General features: G+C 42.3%; 1 protein-coding gene across 2 annotated transcripts in view; it reads right to left on the minus strand.

Annotated features, from left to right (window-relative positions):
• Positions 1-17,300, minus strand: part of CDK5RAP2 (CDK5 regulatory subunit associated protein 2) — a 71,572-nt gene extending 54,272 nt beyond the window's left edge. The window contains exons 1-12 of one of the 2 annotated variants that reach the window (XM_082068097.1): positions 17,109-17,300; positions 16,883-16,941; positions 15,521-15,588; positions 12,218-12,328; positions 10,720-10,796; positions 9,711-9,834; positions 8,997-9,148; positions 6,754-6,910; positions 5,307-5,360; positions 4,422-4,541; positions 3,734-3,826; positions 1,569-1,787 (exon numbers count right to left, since the gene is read on the minus strand). In XM_082068097.1, coding sequence (XP_081924223.1) covers positions 1,569-1,787; positions 3,734-3,826; positions 4,422-4,541; positions 5,307-5,360; positions 6,754-6,910; positions 8,997-9,148; positions 9,711-9,834; positions 10,720-10,796; positions 12,218-12,328; positions 15,521-15,588; positions 16,883-16,941; positions 17,109-17,161 — 1,287 coding nt within the window. In that variant the 5' untranslated portion in view covers positions 17,162-17,300. Of the gene's footprint in view, positions 1-1,568; positions 1,788-3,733; positions 3,827-4,421; positions 4,542-5,306; positions 5,361-6,753; positions 6,911-8,996; positions 9,149-9,710; positions 9,835-10,719; positions 10,797-12,217; positions 12,329-15,520; positions 15,589-16,882; positions 16,942-17,108 lie in introns of those variants that run through there. The other variant, XM_082068098.1, reaches the window with a different exon arrangement.
• Positions 17,301-18,847: the final 1,547 nt, after the last annotated feature.

Below are 18,847 nucleotides of genomic sequence, written 5' to 3' on the forward strand. Positions count from 1 at the left end.
CTACTTAATGGGCAACATTTCACAGGTAATGTTGCTATATACAAATGTACGAGCAACTCTGAAATTGAAGCAGCTGTTCTGCAAGGAGCAGGAAATAGGTTAGGGATATAATTTTTCTAAGACTGCTCATCTTTTGACAAGAATGCTTTTCCCCAAGGAGCCAGTCATTTACATGAAAAACTTGGACATAATGGAGTCAAACAGGCTTCTGTAATACAAGTAACATCAAATTCTCTGGCAACTCCCCACTCAGTACTATTTCTCCCCTCTTTCCTATACAGAGTTATATTCCTGCTCCCCTGAAAGATGAAAAAAAATTCTGAATAGAGAAGACAGTTAAATATAAACACTTTAAATCAATAAAGTATGTTCTTCGTGGCTGTTTTACTGACAGGAGCGATCTGTTCTTTCTCTCCTTAACCTCAACACCCTGAAGAAATTTCAAAGCACACCAAAGATAGAGACTTTGTGACGGCAGCCTAACCACAGTTGACAATCAACCAAAAATGCAACTTAAATTGGGGGCAGAAGACGTGGAGAAGAACTTATTTGTTTGTAGGTAAAGAGATCCCTCTACTGGTTTTAAGTGATATTGCAGGGACGGCAATTTCCACGTATACCTGCTTTATTGAAGTCCTTATTTAATAATTGAAGCAAAACATTCACTGAATAAATAGAAGCTCATTTAATCTTTTATGTAATTTAATATAGCAGGAGACTAATCCCTAGCTGAAGAGGACCAGACTTTTCACCTGGAGTCTCGCTTGCACGCAAAGACTTTATAAAAAATTCACGTGGCAAGACATACACGGTGAGAATTGTGTGTTTTATGTCCAACACCCTGCAGAAGGTGCGTCCTTTTTCCAAAGGAAGAAAAGAAGAAACTTGCTCATTCACTTTGTTGCATAAGCTGCATGTACTGGACACAAAGGTGCTTATTTAAACACCTACAGCAAGGTAAAAAACCCTAAACGGAATATGAAGCAAAACAGATACAGCACATAATTTTTTATGCTAAATTGTGATCAACTAATCCCGTATTTTGGGAATTTTACAAGCAGAAATTATTAAGTATACAATCTTTAGAGTGACCCTGCTATGAGAGCAAAAAGCCAGGCAGAGTTTGGCTTAAGGCTGCAACAATTGGCTACTTACTCCTGTTCTGCATTGGAACTTAGAATAAAGTTCAAGTAGTGTAATTTAAGATAAAGTGTAGACATGTAATAAGACAAATAGAGCAGAAGTATAAAATGTACATTGTTGTTCATGTTCAGATTCTCCTCTCAGAAAAACTGAAACCAACAGTAACCATTTACCACTTATAAAGGATAATGTGGTTTTTCTTCTGGAACCTGACCAAGACTATCAAAATTCTATTTATTTTAGACTACGTGCCAGAATTTTCCTTAATCTTCTTGGCCACATTCTTTTGAACACTGGCTTTAGGCAAATGCATTTACCTTCCCAAAAATCATTCAAATTAAAAAAGTAATTGTTAGAAAAGAACATGCTAGAAGTGCTAAATTATTTTTAAGCTTTATGAAATAAAGGAAAAAAATGATAATAACATTAATGGTTTTGTCACTTCTGCTCTTCTGTAGTTGTGCTTCATCCAGCTCCTTCTCCATTTTCTCTCTTTCTAAATTCAAATCGCTTAGCTCTTGATCGGTCCTTTTAATCCTCCTTTGTAGTTTACGATTCTCAGCATCCTTTGTAAGGTTTTCTGAACGCAGCTCTGCTAAGAGGGTCTCTTTTTCCATCAAGAGAGCTTGATAATCCTCAGCACCCTGAAATGTAAAGAAGCATTCAAGTTCTATAAGGTATTCTGTAGAGACGGGAAGTCTTTACTCCTGTTGTGTCCAAACCCGCTCCCCCGCGCGTTTTTCCAGTACTTCACAATTGTGGTGCAAAAATACGGTGAGATGACAGTAACACAAGAGAGAAAGTGCTACACTGAAAATGTTCTGAGCTAATGTAACACAGGTTTCGGTGACATCCAGCGCAGGATGACAGCGTCTCAGATAATTAAGAATTAGATAAAGGTTGACCTGCAAAGGAACCCATAGTGCAAATGAGATCATATAATTATTATTGGTTCCCAAAGCTCTTATTCCATAAAACTTTCCACTTCGGGGTCTATTTGAATTCAGACTAGGTCAAGCAGTTACCAAGTCATAAGTGTATTTTTTTATATGAAATAGCAAGTCTGATTCGTGTTCTTCCCCATCACATACTGTTACAACCAGCCTCCAAGACCACAATGGAGGTGATAGGAGTAGGGGGGCTGCCTAGCGGGATCTACCCACAGAGAACTGCCTTCAACCCAAGCTTGGAGCTAAGGAGCAGAGTAATGAGGAGAAGGGCTTGCTCTGTCACCCACAGTGCAACACGCGTTCTGTGGACGGGAGGAATGAGTTGCACACTTTTTAAATCTAGAACTTCACAAATATTATCAAGCTCTGATAAAAATGAAAGGGTTAAAAAAAAAAAAAAAAAAAATCAGAGCAATGTTTCTAAGTAGGACTTCCCAGGTATGAAAAAGCAAATATACACTACAGATTCACACACAGGCAAAAGTGACCTGAATAAGAAATAGGATATACTTCTCTCAATAGAGCACGTTTAAAATTTGGCCTTAAGTGAAACAAATGGCTTTTGAAGAAATGGAGGCGCTCTGTGAGGACTCAACGTTACTGCTGCATTAGGCTCTGAACATCCCAACACACAGCAAGTCAAGGAAGGGAGCCAGGAGACCTGCGTGGTTAAACAGGGAACTGCTGGGTATGTGCAAGTGGAAGAGGAGAGTTTCTATATCATGGAAGGAGGGGCTGGCCACTTGGGGAGAAGATAAGGGTGTTGTCAGAGGATGTAGGGAGGCAACTAGGAAAGCTAAGGCCTCCTTAGAATTAAACCTGGTGAGAGGGGTCAAGGACAACAGGAAGAGCTTTTTCCAATACGTGGCAGATAAAACTAACACCAGAGGCAATCTAGGCCCACTGATGAACAAGGTGGGTGCCCTGGTGACAGAAGATACAGAGAAGGCAAAGTTACTGAATGCCGCCTTTGTCTACTCTGCCGGAGCCTGTCCTGAGGAGCCCTGTACCACTGAGGCCCCAGAGGAAGGCAGGACAATGGAGGAGTGCTTGACCAACCTCATTGACTTTTATGAGGACATAAGATGGATGGATGATGGCAGAGCAGTGGATGTGATCTCCCTTGACTTCAGTAAGGCATTTGACACAGTCTCCCACAGCATCCTCACAGCTAAACTGGGGGAGTGCAGTCTGGATGATCGGGTAGTGAAGTGGACTGTGAACTGGCTGAAGGGAAGAAGCCAGAGAGTCGTGGTCAATGGGGCAGAGTCCAGTTGAGGCCTGTATCTAGTGCAGTGCCTCAGGGGGCAGTACTGGGGCCTATATTATTCAATATATTCATCAGTGATTTGGACGAAGGAATAGAGTGTACTATCAGCAAGTTTGCTGATGACACCAAGCTGGAAGGAGTGGCTGACAAGAAACAAGATAAGTAATCTGACATTTTAAGACTGTATCGTTTAAATAATTTGGTTTGGGAAGTTTTTTTCAAAGTAAGAAAAATTAAACATTTTAAACAAAATTTTAAACTATTTTCCATTCCTCTACTTGCAAAGGTACAAAGCACTACCCGCTGTGTGGAATTATGGAGAAGGGAGAAGCAGGGATGGGGGAAGCCACGTCAATTGCTTGCTTCTTACCTTGAATTTTTGGACGTGTGCTTTGTGAGTTGCCTCTCTTGCCTTTGCCAATGAAGCATTTAGATCTTCTATTTCAGAACCAAGCTCCTCATTCTTTAAATAAAGTAAAATGAATACTATGTAGAAACAGTTATTTCCAAGGGATGGTGATTCAGCAATAGCTATCCCATCTCATTATCCATTCATCCAACTACACAAAACAAATACTTTAAAAACACCAGATATATCATAACAAATCTTCTATAAATAAATTCTCGTTCTTATACCACACACACTAGACCGCCTATCACTCAAGTTAAATGTTTCCCATTCTTCCACAAAATCTGAATTTCAGCTGATGTCGACTTCTCCTATTTTCACTGTCTTTATGACAGCTCCACTTACCCAACAACATAAAATACTTCTCATACCTTTTAAGTGGTGCTCAGAGCTGATAAAAATCAATGTGCAACTGAGAACATTTTTCTTCAAAGCTCTTACAGGAGAAAATACCAGTTAAGTAGCTTTTTTGTCTCTCCTCCAGTCCAAGACCCAAAACTCCAGATAAACAGAATTGCTTACAGATATGGCAGCTGTGATTAAGGACCCACTCAAAGCCTCCTAATGATCAGTCAACCCCTGGTACATACACAACACACTCCCCTCCCAATGAGAGTTCAACACACCAGCAAGATCATCACCATCATACCTCTTTTTCCTTTGCTTTTAATGCCACCGTTAGCCCTTGAATGGTTTTATCCCTTTTCAAACCATTCTTCTTTTCCACAGCAAGCTCGTTTTCTCTCTCTTGCAGCTCTTCTTGAAGTGACTAAATGAGATGATGTGAAAGTTGCATTAACTTCCCACTAAGAGATACTGTAACTACACATTAATAAGCACATTCGCTCAGAGTTCACAGAATGTCAGGGGTTGGAAGGGCCCTGGAAAGCTCATCCAGTGCAATCCCCCCATGGAGCAGGAACACCCAGATGAGGTTACACAGGAAGGTGTCCAGGCGGGTTGGAATGTCTGCACAGAAGGAGACTCCACAACCCCCCTGGGCAGCCTGGGCCAGTGTCTGTTACCCTCACTGAGAAGAAGTTTCTTCTCATATTTAAGTGGAACCTTTTGTGTTCCAGTTTGAACTCATTACCCCTTGTCCTATCATTGGTTGTCACCAAGAAGAGCCTGGCTCCAAAAAAAGGCTTCTCTGTACCTCGAAGACTTCACTTAATCGGGACCCGCTGAGCTGCCTCCGATCAGCTGATCTCAGGAACTGAGATCTTGTATCATATCACTCAGATTACTTACGTAAAATATAGCCCCAAAATGCAAGTCATCATTTTAAAGGTGCCTGGAATATAGTAATAAGAAGCGTAATCTCATGGGCAGGCCACGAGCATCGGCTTCGATATTTGATGAGCATGCCTATCAGCTTTACTGAATATTGCTTGGAAACCAGAAAGGATCATTTACCAGAGGACTTGCTTTGCTTCTTTTCGAGTCAAGGCCTCTCTGTTTCTATGAATGCATAACAAGAGACACCAACGTGCACTGAAGTGGGCAAGGAAACAGAAACAAGATTAGAACTTACCTGAATCTTTTTTTCAAAGGAATTTCTCTCATTTCTAAGCTCCATTCTAATAGCCTATAAGAACAAAACGGCTGTTACATACAAGTAATTTCATTCTAAACATAAATGTAACTCACGAAACATTAAAATAAAGCAAAATGAGCTTAAAAACCTTGGGGAGAAAAAGAAAATAACACAAAAAAAAACTTAGTGTGCACCTCAAAACTGTACTACATTAAACATTCCTTCCTAGTAGTCTACAAATCCACAGTATGAGCCTGTCTAAATGAAGAGGACAAGGAAAAAAACTCCACAACACACGACATGTTCTTCCACAAGACAGGACAACTGCACTTGCAGAGTTGTTAAAAATGCATTTTCGAGAGACATTTATCTATGTCAGCGAGATGCTTTTCTCAAGAGAGATTTTAATTAGCCCTTTTCCTCAGGGAAGTTACGGAATTTCTGTTTTTAAAGCAATCATATGGAAAAACAGAGCTGTGCAAAGGTATTCATCAGAATTTGTTCTCCAATACTGCATCCCCAAATGATGACACAGTCTGTCCACCTCCTAGGAAATGATTCAAGATGACACTGTCCTCATTTTCACCTTGACACACAAATATTTTTGTGAAACCAGGGTAGTTTTTCCTGACACATACTGATTTAATTGCAAGAAGACCCAGAACTAAACACTTAATTCCACTAATCAGTCCGGCCATAGAAGGTTCACTTGCCTGTTCTTGCTATAGACTAAAAAGGTATTTAGGTACTGCTTAATATTAAGTTCCAATACAAAAGGGCAGAAAATTTCTGAGAAGCACAACAGCCTCCGTGACTACTTTTAATTGTGGCAGCTTTAATTTATTGCTTAAATGATCAGTGGAAAAAAAAGACAACAAGCCTTAAAAACCTGCTTCTACCTTTCAGCTTTCGGGAGATCTGTCTTTAAAAGTCAAGTGAAATAAAATACTGACTCTTAACACCTTTCGCAGGCTAAAGGTCAGACTTTCACTTCAGTTCATGAGATTTTTTTATGCCTAACTCCCTTATCACAGCTTTTTCACAATAGTAGAGATACTTCCCAAAATAAACTCTCGACTCATATTCTGAACTTCTACAGAAGTCATGTCATCTATTGAGGGATCTATTAACACCTTGCATTTTTTATATATATATATGTTTCTAAAAAGCAATTGCACAGTATCTATAATAAAATACAGGCATAAAGTCAATGGGAAACATGACCTCTCATGGAATGGATGGTAAGCATGGAGAATAAGGATGAATATTGACTGCCAAACCATAATATAACTCACGAATGTTCAGGGAATGGAGAAGGGAATAACTGTGGAGAGCTGTATTTTTAAAAATGGGCTTAAGTCACTCACATACCGTCAAGCACAAATCCTTTAAGATCCTAGACCGCATGAGATTTAGAACACAGCTGTTCAGCCAGTTTCCTCACCTCTATCTCACTATCTTTTTCACGTCTCAAAGCGACGGTAAGTTCTCTGATTTTTTCTGCTGATAAGTTCCCATCTCCACTCTGAGCCTTTTCCTCTTCCAGGTGTTGAATTTGAGCTTCTTTACTTTTCAATGACAGATTCAGTTGCTCTATAAGTCTAAAATTATAAGACTTTTAATATTAATCTTGCATCATCTACCACAAATTCTCCAGTCATTGCAGTGAATCTTGAGGACAACTATCCTACATAAAGACTCCAGACAATACGTGTAAAACTGAGGGGAGACTTTCACAGCCCCTTCTCCCTCCAGAGAACCCAGAAAAGGCGCCGTCACTTCAAAGAGAGCAACAACCAGGGTTGAGCTATCCGCATAGTGCTCATTTTTATCTTCCTCCAGTACCATTTCAAATGCCAACACTTAAGCTTCAGTGTTTCAGTTACATCGTCCTTTTTAACACACACAAAAAGCGTATCAACCTATTCCACTTCTTAGCACATACGCCACCGATCCTTACGCACCGTCACTGTCTCTCAAGCACCCCGTTTCACTTATATTCATACCTAAGCTGGTTCTTGTTTCACATAAGCAAAAAAAAAAAAAAAGGAAGTTAGGTCAGCACTACCTTCTTTAGTCAATATACATGTTGACACTCCAGTATTCTAACTGAGAAAAACAATAACACTTGAGTTTTCTGACAGACATAAGGGTTATATGTGAAAACGTCCGGGCATAAGATGCCAGCTGAGATTCTCTCAGTACTTTGTAGCCGAGACGGTGAAAGTATCTTTTTAACACAATATGAATTCCAGATGTACTTCTCCCAGACAAGTTTAAAGCATTGCACATTAATATTAGATTCACTTGAAGAAATCAAGTATTCTCTTCTTCCATTAGCACTATGTTTTTCCGGTCCTGTGAATGCTTACACTGCTCTAGCAGTATGTACTTACAGCAGATCCTGCTAACTCTGGATAACAACAGGGGGCGGAAGGGGGAGAAGAGAGACATTCTTCATCATACTCTACTCAGCCTTCACTCCAGTGATCCAATCCTGACAATTTGTTTCCACACTTCAAGCACTGTTTTGACACAATCTAGAGAGCTGGCAACCAAAGCACCTCTCAAAGGGACTGGTTTCCTAAGTCCTTCCCAGCTCAAGTCCCTCAGGAGAGCAACTGTGTTCATGCAGATGACTAATGGATAGAAAGAGGAAAACAGGAAAGGGAAAGGGGGGAGGTAATGTGAAAGCCAGGTTATAATTACTACAATGACAGATAAGATGCAGTATCAAAACTTATTAGAATAGTTTCATAATTTGATGCCACTGTAGATTTCAGATTTGCAGTTTTAAACCTTATACTTTCACAAAAACTGCCCAGAAAACAAAGCAAACCTTGCTTTGGTCCTACTGTAATACAAAACTGATGAGATGAAAGCCTCAGGCCAGCACAACTTTCTGTACCAGGGTACACCATTTATGCAGCTACCTGCCAGGCTCAGTCACAGACAGGAAAGGATACTCCAAAGTGTAAGAATCATAACAATCTTTTGATCTCCACGCCAGGCTCACATCCCCTAACTAACTAAGCTTTACTGGGAGGCTTGTCAGGAATGTACATTACCCTGCGTAAGTTATTGAAAAAAAAAAAATACAAAAAACAACACACAAAACACACAACCTCCAGCCTATTGAGATTTTACATTTTCCCCACCTAAAGTTACTGAACAACTCGTGTACCTTTCCAAGTACCTGCCAAACAAGGCAAAGCCCGTGCTTTGCAAAGCACAATCAAACCTACGAAGTCCAAACACACTGTGTTTCCCTTCCCATTACATTTACCACCCTCAACAGATCCATCACTGGGACTGAAGAGAACAGAAGCACCATGAAATCAGTAAGTGAACACCAATGAAAGAGCCAAGTTCTACTCAGCAATGGTTCAAGAAAGCAGCAAGCAGGAGGTAAGTCAGCGAAGTTACAAAGATGCTTTAAAGCAGGACATGGTCATGTCACATGCAGACTGATTCTCTGACACTTCCAGACAACTTTTAAAGATGATTTTGCTATCATGCAGTATGTAAACTGGTTGCTGTGTTCATTTAATAGCTGAATAGATTAGATGGCCAGTAACACGCACGTATCTGAGGGTAAGATCAAACTATTGAAACCCATGTCAACTCGTCACACTTTAGCAATAAACGAGTTCAGTAGTTAGAAACATCATCAGCAGGAGTTCTGACCTGTCCTTCTCAGCTCCTGTAATCGTATCCACATCCTTTGCAGGGGCATTCATAATTGAAGAAAGTTTCTGCTCAGCAGCTGTTCTCAGAGCTTTCTCCTTCTCTGTCATTGCAGTAGCTTTTTCCACATCTTCTTGGGCAGTTTTAAGATTCTGTAATTAAAACACACAATCCCAGTAATTTAGGAACTTCTCTACCTATCCAATAGCACAAAGAATGCTTTGAGAAACCCCAATTCCACTAAACTGAACAAAGGTCATAGAGAATCACAGAATGTTAGGGATTGGAAGGGACCTCAAAAGCTCACCCAGTGCAATCCCCCCGCCGGAGCAGGAACACCCAGATGAGGTTACACAGGAAGGTGTCCAGGCAGGTTTTGAATGTCTCCAGAGTAGGAGACTCTACAACCTCCCTGGGCAGCCTGGGCCAGTGTTCCAGTGGAATTCAGGAACCAAAAGGTTTGTGCTGAGTGTACCTAAAATACCACCAATAGGTATGAACTTCCTGAAGAACTGCTATCGTCGTATTTGACATTTCAAGAGCAGCTAAAACCATCTTCCCTTTCATTTTTTTTCCTCCTGGTTTTGCATTGGCTATTTTTCCAGGAAAGCTGAAACAATTTTGAAAATACATGTAGATCACAGTATCAAGTCTCAGACAATCGTACAAGGACAGTACTGATTTCTAACTACTCCTTCAGTTTCAGCCACTCACCTCTTCCAGAAGGTTTATTCTGCTAGTCAGGATTTTTTCCATTTCCTGCATCTTCTTTTGTGCCTCTTCTTTCACACGCTGTATTTCAGCTTCACCACCCTGGGCCAAGCTTTCAACTGCCTTACTGAAAGACCATAATAATAGATAGAGATCCCATTGCATATCAGAGTGGAAAACATTTAAAGTGCAAGCGGCTGACAGATTATGCACAAGTGTCTCCACTTCATCTGTACCTGCTTGTCACTTTAAGGTTAAATAAAAATATCTACGCACTATATTGCAGTTATTGTCTGACAGTTCCACACACAAGCCTTGTCACAGTGGATAAGCAAGCAGTGTATATGTATGTTGAAAAAGTCTAGTATTTCCTTCATATTTTTAAAGTCTCTACTTGAAACTAGGCTCCTGTGAACTACTGAAAAAAGGGCTAATTGGTAGCAAGTCAATGCCATGTGAGGTAAACCACATAGAGAAAATTCCATGGAAAACAAGGCTCGAGTAGCAGTCAGTAGTTTTCAGACATTGCCAGCCTGGAGTAGTTTTGAACCAGGCACCTAGAGCAGCAGTTTAATAGGCTATTGTCAGCCCTATGGTCATCCATTCCCTCTCTCAGCCTGACTGGGAAGTGTTTTGTCTCATGCCTTCTCAATCCAGTGCTGTAAAAAACTGAAAAGTCCACCTCTTCACCTGTCGAGACAATTAAGCTCTTAGCTTAACTTCTACAGGAGGAATGCTAAGCCATTCCCAACCAGGGAGTCATTTATTCACCTAAAATACAGCAGAACAAAGGATAATATCAAAGTCACACCATCCAGTATAATTACATTAACACCATTGTGCGTTTAAGAATACACACACGTAACTTCCGTAATTAATTAAGCGATTTCTAGGTGAGCGCCCTTAAAATACTACTGTGGGATCCTCATATTCCTAAAACATCAGGGGGAAAAACAATAGAAGTAAGATCTTGGAAATCCTAAGTAACATTGAGAAATACACTGGTACTCACGAGGCTTTGATGAGCAGTTTCTCTCTCTCCTGCAGATCACGCTTCAGACTTTCTATCTCGACTTTCAGCTCGATGTTCTAGGACAAAAGAATAAAACCGTCTGGAGAGAATTCAGAGGTCACCCTACCCAAAAGTTACTGACAATGTGTAGATTGCTTTTTGCTTGGACCAGCAAATATAAAGTATAATTGGGCTAAGAATAGCATGGAGACATGTTAGCTTTTAAAGGACGTGTTCTGCAAGGTTCAAGACTTTCAGAAATCTCAAAAAGCATTCAGGATCGTTGTATTCAAGCAACACAAATCCCCTACACACACAGAGACGTAACTACTATAATAGGGAGTTTCTAGGACTTTCGTGCATGGTGGTTCTTTGAGCTATGATATCTTCTTTTCATTTTCTTTTAAAAACCTGATTGTATCAACTATGGAGTTTTTAATAGCCTTAAAATTATTTTGTTATAGCCTGATAAAGCTACCCATGACATAAGCACACACTGTACAAAGAACTTCTTGGGCTGCAAGCAGACAGACACCATTTTAATCCATTAGCACCTACAAAACAGACACCAGTGTAGGAAACCAGGACAGACACCAACCAGCAACATTCAGTTGAAACCATGACCAAGCTAAACATCAATCTATGTACTTAACAACTGCGACAAGCATCAAGAGAGACTTCAGTTCCCATCCTATTACAGAAAAGAGACCTGATGCAAGCATCTGTTATAAATAACATGCTACTGCGTTACCAAAATGGCTCTTCTTTCCTTCTAGAGCGCAGGCAGCACCAAAGGGCATAAGAAATCCTTACTTATCATCTGCAAACCTGAAATCATGAGGATGCAAGACATACCGCTCGACTCAAATCCTTCTTCCAGCTTAAAAAGATACAAGTTTTTCTACAAGCGGACATGGGAAACACATAGATTTCCTGAATCCTGTACAAATACACATTCTTTCAGTTTAGAGCAATAAAACTAGAAGCTACACTCAGCCCCAGTAAAAATTTATCTATGTGGTTCAAAGGAAGCAACATTGAGCTGGAGTGCCCAAACCACCTCTGGGTAGCTGTACTGACAGCTGATAAACCCAGAGAGGAACAGAGGGTGAACTGAACTGCCAAACAGTAGAAAGCAGAATAACTACGTACCAAATTCAGGGGAGCTGTGCTGCTGCTTCCTCTGCTCCCCATTCAGTACATGACTTCAGCAGAACAACTATCAAAGATTCATAACCACTTACAGGAAATATAGTATCTCTGAGTCTGCCCCATAACTACGGGCCCACACACATTAGAAAATAATTTTTCCACACCTTATAAAGGACATTTGAATTTAGCTATTACTGAAAAGGATTAGGCCAGAATTAAATAAACTCATCACATCAAAATTTCCAACAACAATAGACTCAAAAGTTGAGTAAAACAGGTAAAGTCCTCACAAAACAAATTTGAGAAAACACATCTATAATTCTATTAAATTATTCTAAATGCATACAATTTTGTATATTTCTTCAGTGGGACCATCAAATTTCTGCTGCATTCGCTCCTCCAGAAAGTATATACGGAGCTTCAGGTTGAAGTTCTCTTTTTTCAGATCAGTGATTTGCTGTGAAATAAGCAAGAAAATGAGCAAATTACGTTGTGTTTCAAACCAAGTAAAACAAAGAGTGAAAACAACATCATTTGGGTTTGCTCTGCACAGTGCAAGGTTAGAAATCGAGATTTAACATGGTTAAATGTGGGTGATACACACACACATATATATATTCAAATGGTGAAGGTATTAATAACAGTACATGACAGCCAAGTCAAAATGAAACATCCCTCCAAGACAGTCTCACCCAGGGAGCTGCAAGTATTCCAAGTCACAGAATCCCAGAATGTCAGGGGTTGGAAGGGCCCTGGAAAGCTCATCCAGTGCAATCCCTCCATGGAGCAGGAACACCCAGATGAGGTTACACAGGAAGGTGTCCAGGCGGGTTGGAATGTCTGCACAGAAGGAGACTCCACAACCCCCCTGGGCAGCCTGGGCCAGGCTCTGCCACCCTCACCATGAAGAAGTTTCTTCTCAAATTTAAGTGGAACCTTTTGTGTTCCAGTTTGAACCCATTGCCCCTTGTCCTATTGTTGGTTGTCACTGAGAGCCTGGCTCCATCCTCCTGACACTCACCCTTTAGATATCTGTAAACATTAATGAGGTCACCCCTCAGTCTCCTCTTCTCCAAGCTCCAGAGCCCCAGCTCCCTCAGCCTTTCCCATAAGGGAGACAAACTAGGCTTCTGTGAACTACCATGTTCAACTAGCGAGAGCAGATCTTCCAGCGTTTGGTTTGTGGTTCTTTTTAAGCTGCCAGTAGATCATTTCCTGTTCGTTCAGGAAAGGTCTAAGTGCCAAAGACACTCAAACTGTATCAGTTGAAATTCTAGTTAGTATTCACACATTCATTACATTTTGGAGACAAAAGGAAAAAACTGTTTCAAAAGAACTCAGCATTCCTTAATTCTGCTCACATGTATTTCAGTGGCAGAGCTTAAGGGTTCTGTTTTCAAAAGGCAAACAAAACAGGCTAGGCAATCATAAACCAAGAACTGAAACAAATGTTGGCTCTGACATTCAGTTTCTCAGAGGTAAATTAATTGAGGCAGACTGCAATTTAAAAGTTATAGCTTAATAAAAGACAATGTGTAAAATGCAAACAAGTTCACACTACAAAGGGATTTTGATGGCAACACTCTCAACTTATGCGTTTAAAAGACGCCGTTGTAATTCCTTCATGCATTTGGATTTCTGTATTTAAAAAAGGAATGAAAGAAGAGAAGCAGCCAACACTTTTTGAGGAACCAGGACAATGCAATCCGCTCTACAGCCCGGACAGCAGGGCAGCAAGTACCACTTGCCTGGCGCAGCAGCTCTTTTCCAAGTCTGCACAGAGCCACTGGTGTGCATCTGTCAGCAGAGGCTGCGGTTTCACTGCACAACACAGGTTTTGCCAGCAGAGGCCATTTTACAAGACAGTAAAACTGTAAGTGGGTTTGGGTAGACAAGAAAGAACCCACAGATATTATTACTTAGCTCCCTAACTTGATATCAATCGTCCCACTTCTACTCATGAAGGCCTAATAAATCATAACAAGGTCCTCAAGTAAAGATGCCTTTCATTTTGCCCATGTAATCACTTATTCTATCACACAGTGGTTCCCGCCTGTATTGCAAGAAATTGTAACACACCATAAATACTAGAAAAAAACCCTACACCTCTAATGTTATCTGCCTCAGTATCTTCTCTGGGTCTGAAAATACAAGGAGCTTTTCTAGGTGGATCTTCAAGGGTCATTACAACCATCCTGTTCTCTCTGCCACTGGATTTTTAGTAAATAGTAAAAGGTCAAGAAAAGCAAATGCTCTCTTTGTCAAGTTTAACCTTCCAGCTACCAGTAACATTAAAGAGTCAAAAGCAGAACTTATAGCAATATCTGTGTTTAAAGGACTCTTCGTTCTTCAGTTGAATGGATGTTTTAGCTTCATTATACTGTTTGCATCCATAAAAGCCTCCGAGACTTTTTACAGCTCAGCTTAACACAAGGGGTCTGTACGTACCAGGAAGCCAGAGATCTGTGGGAGAGACTTTCTCCTCTGTATCACACAAAAACAATAGATTTTTCCTCCCTTCTACAACTCTTTCCCCTGTGCAAACAAACACAGCAGATAACCACTTGCCAACTGTATATTCTAGACAGGTCTTTGGCATATATCAAAGACTTTAAGCACATACTAATGGCAAGACTGTCTCTTTTTACCCCAGCCAATACACAAAAGAGAAAGTGAAATAGATACGGACTATAAAAAACATCCTTCACCGGCGCTTTCCAAAACAAGCTTTAAATCCCGAACAAAAGGTATAGCTTTCTGCTCAGAGGGACATAAGGCCACAAGAAACTGAAAGAGTGTAGAAGCAACACTCATTTCAAACATAACAATGCTACAAAAGGCCAAAGCAGCTACAGAAGCACTGGAAACTGCAGACACTTGAACACATCCTGAAGATCACAAGCCGCAGCCTTTATCTGTAGCAAACATCTCCGAGATTTTTTTAATGCTTTCCTCTCTATAGTTTCTTCACAGAATCATAAGAACTTGAGTTAAACGTCTTAAATTTTTTTACAGGGAAGCTGTCCTGCAACAGAGCTATACCCCAACCACACCATCATTCAGCAATTATGAGCAACTGGCTTCTTCAATTTGAATAACCAATACAATTGATTTCTTTTTAAAATATCTGATGTTTTCTTTTACACAGTAGTAAGTGCCAAGAACAGTTTTTTCTACAGAACTGTCACAATACTAGACCTTTACAACAAAAGTATTCCAAGCACGCTCAGACATAATTATAAAGGTAAAAGGTATTCTGCAGCAGTCAATGAATTAAAAAGTCAAATCCTGTACTAGTCTCAATGAAAATAAACATCAAGCTTCCCTGAAATTAATCAATTGCAGATTTGCAAACCAAGTTCTTATGTTTCTGGTGCTTGCGTGAATGTTTGAGCCGAGGTTGCCAATTTTTGTTTCGCAACTCGAGAGCAGCAGCTGGTTAGTCTCAACATTTTTTTTCCTGTTTTTGAAAGCAATACTTAAGAAATAGAGGTTGAAAGCACAGACAGACAGCTGGTCACACCTCCAACAGATCCGTGCTGATGGACACAAAGTAAGAACCTGAACCAGAGTCAACACTTTAGCCAGCATGTTTGAAATACCTTGGCCATAAATCTCCCACCGAGTCTTATATTAAAAGTCTGCTTACATTTTCATAGTCCTTCATGGTCCGAGCTCTACTTGGCGAGACTGTATCCTCTGCCACATCTGGTAACACTAGACATTTAAAAAGACAGAACAAGTTCAGGCAGCAGAACCTCTAAACTAAGCTTCAATTTGGAGACAGCAAAGGTCTACACTAATTCCTGTTCCTAAAATGAATGTACACGTACTTAAGCTTCTGTTTGCATGTATATTCTGTAACAGCCACATTTAACAGGACTGCATAACTTATTTCCATTCTGATTGGTGAGAGCAAACTTTTAATCAGAATAATGAGACTGTATAAAACATGTAGCACTTGCATCATCTTAAATATAAAGAGGCGGCTGAGGACTCAGACTGACTCTCATACTAACTGAAGGAAAATATTTTCTTTAACATACTTCCAAAATTGTTATGCAACTATGTAGAGGAGTCTGGAAAATAACCCAAAGGATGCCAGCCAGTGGTTTTTAAATCTTGACATCCTAATTAGGTTCACAAGGCAGCTTTCCTAGAGCACATGCAGGACGTAGTAACATTACTTTGCAGCATTTAGTATGTTTCCTATATTTGTTTATTCTCCCGAGCAAACAGATCTTCCTGTGGAACCACCTAATTCGAGTCAGTTTCAATTGCCTACTTCAGCTATACAATGAAGTCAGCCAAGTTACCTTGCTTGTTACATGCATGTATAAAAAGAAATCAAAAACATACACTCTGAATTTACAGAACAGGGAAGAGTTAAGCCCATAGATAAGTTTCAACATAATACTGCTCAGCTGTTTTACTTTAAAATAAGTGTTTCAAGAAAGTCTCCCACACCTGGAGAGGAAGATACTAACATGGTCGTCATACAGAAAAACGCACTGAATTACAGCTGCTGTTCAACAGGAACTAGACAGGAAGGTTTCTTAATGCAGAAATAGATAAAAGTGAAGATACAGAGTCCAGGTCAGGTCTGCGGGCAGAAGTAACTGAAGAGCTGAGCTGCAACTGAACAACCTAACGCTGTGCAGCATGCAGCTTCCCTAAGGCTGAGCAGAATACGAAACAGCAATATTGCCTTGCTTTGTATTCTAAGTATTTTAAGCACACGCTCCACAAAACCGCTGCCCATCTTACGCAAGACTCGTGATGACCACAGGCCACAGAGGGACAGCAGTAAGTGCAGCAGTAACTGGCGCTCTGTAATGACAGAACTTAACAACAAGCTGCGTCACTTTAAAACATTTTTCTGCCCTTTTTTCCCCGCTCAGGTTTCGAGACCCCCCCCGAAGCACCGAGCCCCGGGCAGCGGCGGCTGAGGGGCCCGATCCCGCCGCCCCCCGCCCGCCCCGGGGGCTCCACCCCGCCGATCCGGCCTTACCTTCGCCGCCGGCCGGGGGCGCGGGGTCCCCGCGGGACACGTCTGGCAGCTGGGAGATGCTGAGGAGGGAGGAGGACAGCGCTGAGGAGCCGAAAGCGTGGGGAGGTGTCGTCCCCCCGACAGCCGCTCGGGGCCGGCAGGCCCAGCCCGGCACAGCGGGGAGGGGGGCGGTGGGCCCGGCGCCCGCGGTGGGACCAGCCCCCACCCAACGGTCCCGGCCGCCTACCTGCCCTCAAACGCCATCGGCAGCGTCGGGTCTTCCCCCGGCAGCGAGTCCATGGCGGCGCCGACCCGCCGACCGAGCTCCGGCTCCTTTGTGCGCGGCTTTGGCGGCTTCGCTGGAATTCAAACGGCCGCAATCGCTTCCGCCATCTTTGCGTCGACGGAGGCGAAGCCGCTGAAGCCACCTCGGGAGAGCGTACGAGGCGGGCACAATGGAAACTGAAGGAAAGCCGCCATATTTGGTGCGGGCGGTGGCTAAAATTGGGCGGGAAGGCGCCATGTTGGCTGAGGGCAGAGCGGGGCGGGGTATGACGGGGACTGCTAGTTGGGCTAAAGGGGCAGAAAACTGTCAGGCGCCATCTTGAGTGAGGGCAACCGGGGCACGTTGTTCAAGCCTGTGGCCCAGCCGAGGCGGGGGACCGGACCCGCCTCTCCCCGGGGGCCTCCGGGCCCCGCTCCAACAAACACACGTTTGGAAGAGGCTTTTGCTGGGGCGCGCCGGGACGCCGGCTCCTGGCAGAGCTGCTGGAGCTGATTGTTTCCAGGTCTTCCCCGGCGCCAAACCGACTTGGAGCAAGAAATAATTACACTTTGGTTTCAAATTCTAGTCACTATTCTTTGTAACTGGCAGCTGGAAATGCTAAACTGAATTAAATCCTGCTGTGGTGTCCCGTCCTAGAGGAGTGTCTGGCCGGGGTGACCATGCTGGGAGCTCCAAACCCCGCTTTGCTTCTCACACTCTTCACCCTCTTTTTTTTAATTCATTATTGGGAACCTGTGTGTAGGATTGAAACACTTTTCCTGCAGCATTTACAGCCTCAGCCGGGGCACCGTGCTGGGACTCACTCAGCATCGCTGGTAACGTGAGGAAGTTCTGACCCAGCGACACTCGACCACAGGAGTAACCATGTGCTTAAGCCTTAGATTTGGTTTCCTTTTCAGTACTGAACGTGTCTGGTTTCACTTGTTATCATCTGGGCTGACCCAAGGGGATTCTCACCTGGCCGGGAAATAGGACGTGGATAAGGGCTGACCATGGGCTGTGGTAATTTTGTGGGTTTATTATTCCAAATGGCCATTTTGCCCCATTAGCTCCGTTTTCTCCAGGTACCTGCTCCAGCTCTACTCTCTGTTCAAATAAGATGAAAGTTGAAAGCCTGTAAAACACCCTAAACTGTTGGTAGCAGCCATTGCAAACACTGGATGTGTCTGGTCACAGTGGGCTTCCCATCCCTGCTTCTGTCTTTCCATTAACGTGTACAAGCGCAGCTGTTAGCGCCCCAAAATGCCAGGCACGACTTAGCACAACCAAACTCTTAATCTCATCTCCTGTCCACCTGAACATGCCTGATTCCCTGCACTTGGGGTCTGTTCACCCTACGAGATGTTCAGTCCCTTCAATTCCCGCATGACCTTTGAGAGACATTTGTCACCTTACGCGACTGGGTCCCCTTTTGCAGTGGCCACACCTTCTGCCAAGCTGAGGTTTGCAAAATCAGGTCTGCCATATGGCACCGGGATTTGATCAGCCTGAACCGTGGCTTCCCATGTTTACAGAGCAGATCTTCATATAATTAAGCGTACTTAATGAGTCCGCTTACGAAAAGGAGGACACCAATTTGCTCTTGTTTCAGGTGGCAGTAGCGTGTTACATTTTTGATCCATCAGCCACAAGCACAGCACAAATCATTCACTGCTTGTGTGACAGGCTGGTACAGCATCGGTGTGTCTGCAGAGCCACGG

Source organism: Streptopelia decaocto (assembly GCF_964273445.1).
Source record: "Streptopelia decaocto genome assembly, chromosome: 17".
NCBI lineage: Eukaryota > Metazoa > Chordata > Aves > Columbiformes > Columbidae > Streptopelia > Streptopelia decaocto.